Source organism: Capsicum annuum, chromosome 8, assembly GCF_002878395.1.
Source record: "Capsicum annuum cultivar UCD-10X-F1 chromosome 8, UCD10Xv1.1, whole genome shotgun sequence".
In the NCBI taxonomy this organism is placed as follows: Eukaryota; Viridiplantae; Streptophyta; class Magnoliopsida; order Solanales; family Solanaceae; genus Capsicum; species Capsicum annuum.
The window spans coordinates 162,767,792-162,771,480 of NC_061118.1; the positions used below are offsets into that span (position 1 = coordinate 162,767,792).

Genomic DNA, 3,689 nt, shown 5'->3' on the forward strand with positions numbered 1-3,689 from the left:
AAATAAATATTGTCAAATACTTGTCATTTTAAAAAGCTACTAATATTAGTTATTTGTTTTCACTTTTATTTTTAATCATAAATATAAAAAATATGTATATGTTGCAAGAAAAGAAAAGTATTTAATAGAGATGAGTAATAGATAATGATAATTTAATTAAATTCTCTTATAATTAATTTTTTAAAGAAAATATATAAATAAAAAATATGACAAATATTTAGAAACGAATGGAGCGGCACCAGAAGAAATAAACAGAGAGATGGGAGAGGCTGCTATATACAGAGTATACGTACACTTGCTGGAGGCTGCTATATGTAAAAAGCATACACTTGCTGTACAGGGAACTGAAATCAAATTCAATAGATTTTGCAAGTGGAGTCCATGCTTCTGGAATAGTCCAATAATCCCTGAAATATAACGTGTCTCTTTCCCATACAACAAGTGTATGAAAGAGAACTTTGGAGTAATTTTGAGGTATATTATTGAAGGAAAATTTTGGAGTAGTTAAAAAAGTTGTTGTTACCTGGTAAGAAAGTTATGGTGGGTTAAAGACATGAAAATAGTTTCTTGTAGAAATGTAAGATGAAGTTGTGTACAATACACCTTTGTAATCCGACTTTCTCTGACTCTACGCCTAGCAAGAGTTTTAATGCCTCAGATTGTCCTTTCTTTAGAGACATATTTTACTAAATTACGTAATTATTTAATATTACGGGTAGAATGATAACAGAAGTGGAAAAAAAGTTTCTGTTGAATTGCTAACATGAATAATTAAAGTGAAACGCTACTATTTTTAGCACAATAATAGTGGAACAGCTAGCATGAACCTCTTTTTCTCTATATATACTTGACAACATTTAGTTGAGGGTCCAACAATCTAGCTAAAATATCTTTTAAAACATTGAACGTAAACAGAATAAATACAATGAAGGCAATATTATTCAACAATGTAGGGATGCTATCCATGGCCACCTCAAGGACAACTCCAGCAACTTGTTTATTGTCCACCAGGCTAAGTCAGCCATCACTAGTTGTACCAAAAGCCTGCATGATCTCTACAGGGGCCATGAAACTAGCTAATGAACCAAATCCCAATACTACTATTATCCAACGTCGTTCAGGGAATTACAAACCTACTATGTGGGATTTTCAATATATTCAGTCCGTCAACAATCATTACGCGGTATGTACGTATATTTAATTTGCTTCGTATTTATAATATTGAGTTGTATCATTCAGGTGATAATCAACTTTATTGTTGCGTATAGGGAGAGAAGTATAGGGAGCGATTTGATGAACTGAAGAAGGAAATGAAGAAGAATTTGATGATGATGGTTGAGGGATCACAAGAATTAGATGACAAGTTGGAGTTGATTGATAATTTGGAAAGGCTTGGAGTGAGTTACCATTTCAAGGATGAAATCATGCAGATTTTGAGGAAAATACATGACCAAAGTAGTACTAATATTGCAGCTGATTCTTCATTATATTGCACGACCTTGAAATTTAGGATCTTGAGACAACATGGTTTTCATATCTCTCAAGGTACGTTGTAGCTCTATTTACCTCCATTTCTGTTTACGAGACATTATTTCCTTATTAGTCTATGAGTTAAATGGTGCAAAATATACTTAAATTATCCTAATTTATTGAGTTCTACATCTAAATTATCAAGTGTGTGAGTTTTATACCTAAACTGTCACCAATTAGTTAGCAATACACACTAATGGATCACTTTTCCTACCAAAAAGTTCAGGTATGAATCTCAAATATTTGATGGTTTAAGTGTACTTTACTAATTAATTAATGATAGATGAGGTAGAAAATTCATACACATGATAAATTGGGCATGAAACTAAAAAACCAAAATACTTTCATTATGCTTTTTACCTTTCACTCTTAGAAGTTGTTGGTAGGATGCATTAGAAAAAACAATACATTGCATTAGTTATGTGTATTGCTAATATCTTGTTTGATGCACTTTTTCAACATATGTGAAACTAATGCTTACGCTATTCTGTATTATGTTATACATAACTAATAAATGAAAAATTCTTGGTATTAGTTATGCAATGGACTTTAATGCATGCATTAGCATGTGTAAAGACACAATAACCCCTAAAATCTTTTCCACATCATTTTCATTATATTTGTGGATGATATTTTTGTAAATAATTTTTTTTAATTTAAGAATATACACTTATTTATAACACATCAAAACAAACACTTTATAAAAAATAATATCAACATGACTAATACTTACATTACTAATATATTACTTCATATTTTACACTATTCTTATACACTTTACGAAACGATACCTTAGTACATTAGGAAAAGACTCTGACAAGTGCACGTACATATAAAAAGGTACATGCACTCTTAGCTTCTAAATCTGAATTAATTGCTTTTTACGTAATTTTGGAGATATGAGATATCATATAAAACTGATTATGCAACTATCATAATTAATAGTTGTTTGTGATGTTTGATTAATTGTTGATGTAGGGACATTCTGAATTAATTACTTCCTTATCCCACTTCATGTGCCACATGTTGGAGTATGAAGGATCAATCAAACTGCCTAATTTTTACATGAATTTGGAAATAGAACTTTCAAGTTTTTTTTCTGAAAAAAACAAAAGTAGATATTTAAATATTACATATCTCTCAAGGTAAGTTGTAGCTCAATTTACTTCCTTTTCATAATTTCCTTATTAGTCTATTAGAAATATAATCTGACAAGTGCACGTACATATTTCTTTATTAAGTACTCCTACTAGCTTCTAAATCTGAAGTAATTGCTTTTTACGTAACTGAGGAGACATGAGACACATCATATACTGAAACTCATTATGCAAGCTGTCATATATTTAGTTGTTTTTCCAAGTTTAATGTACATGCAGTAGCTTCTACGATTTGATTTAATTACTTACTTCGTTATCCCACTTCATGTGACGGTATGAAGGGTCAATCAAACTGCCTAATTTTTTTACATGAATTTGAAAATAGAACTTTCAAGTTTTTTTAAAAAATCAATCTTTCGATATTTAAAATTACATAAAAACTACTATAAATAATAGTAATTAAAATTCAAAAAAATCTAAAATGCATATGAAAAAATCCCTTTGAATCTCAAACAACTAGGTGGCATGAATTGAGACATCAAGAGTAGTTAATTTTACATGATTTAGGAGATATAATTTGAGGAAAACATCTATTGCCCCAAAAAAAAGAAATAATCTAAGTCAACTTTCAATTGATCATCGTATTTTCTCATGTTCTAGATATATTGAATGATTTCAAGGACGTCAGTGGCAATCTCAAGCAGAGTATTTGCAACGACACAAAAGGATTGTTACAATTATATGAAGCATCATTTCTCTCTACAGAAAAAGAAACCACTTTGAAAAATGCCACAAAATTCACAGTGGCTCATCTAAGGAATTATATTGATAATCATTGTGGTGATCATAACAATATAATGGTCTCATTAGTCCTCCATGCCTTGGAACTTCCAAGACATTGGATGATGCCAAGATTAGAGACAGAATGGTATATTAGAATTTATGATAGAACGCCAAATGCTAATCCTGTTTTGCTCGAGCTTGCTAAGTTGGACTTCAACATTGTTCAATCACGCCACCAAGATGATTTGAGAATTCTATCAAGGTGAGATATAATTTTCT

At 30.5% G+C, this 3,689-nt stretch overlaps 1 protein-coding gene across 1 annotated transcript in view; it reads left to right on the plus strand.

Annotated features, from left to right (window-relative positions):
* Window positions 1–848: 848 nt before the first annotated feature.
* The window catches only part of LOC107840096 ((R)-linalool synthase TPS5, chloroplastic), a 10,401-nt gene continuing 7,560 nt past the window's right edge, over window positions 849–3,689 (plus strand). Inside the window, exons 1-3 of the mRNA XM_047394954.1 lie at window positions 849–1,183; window positions 1,269–1,545; window positions 3,288–3,672. Of these exons, the coding sequence (XP_047250910.1) occupies window positions 926–1,183; window positions 1,269–1,545; window positions 3,288–3,672 (920 nt within the window). The 5' untranslated portion in view covers window positions 849–925. The remainder of the gene's footprint in view (window positions 1,184–1,268; window positions 1,546–3,287; window positions 3,673–3,689) is intronic.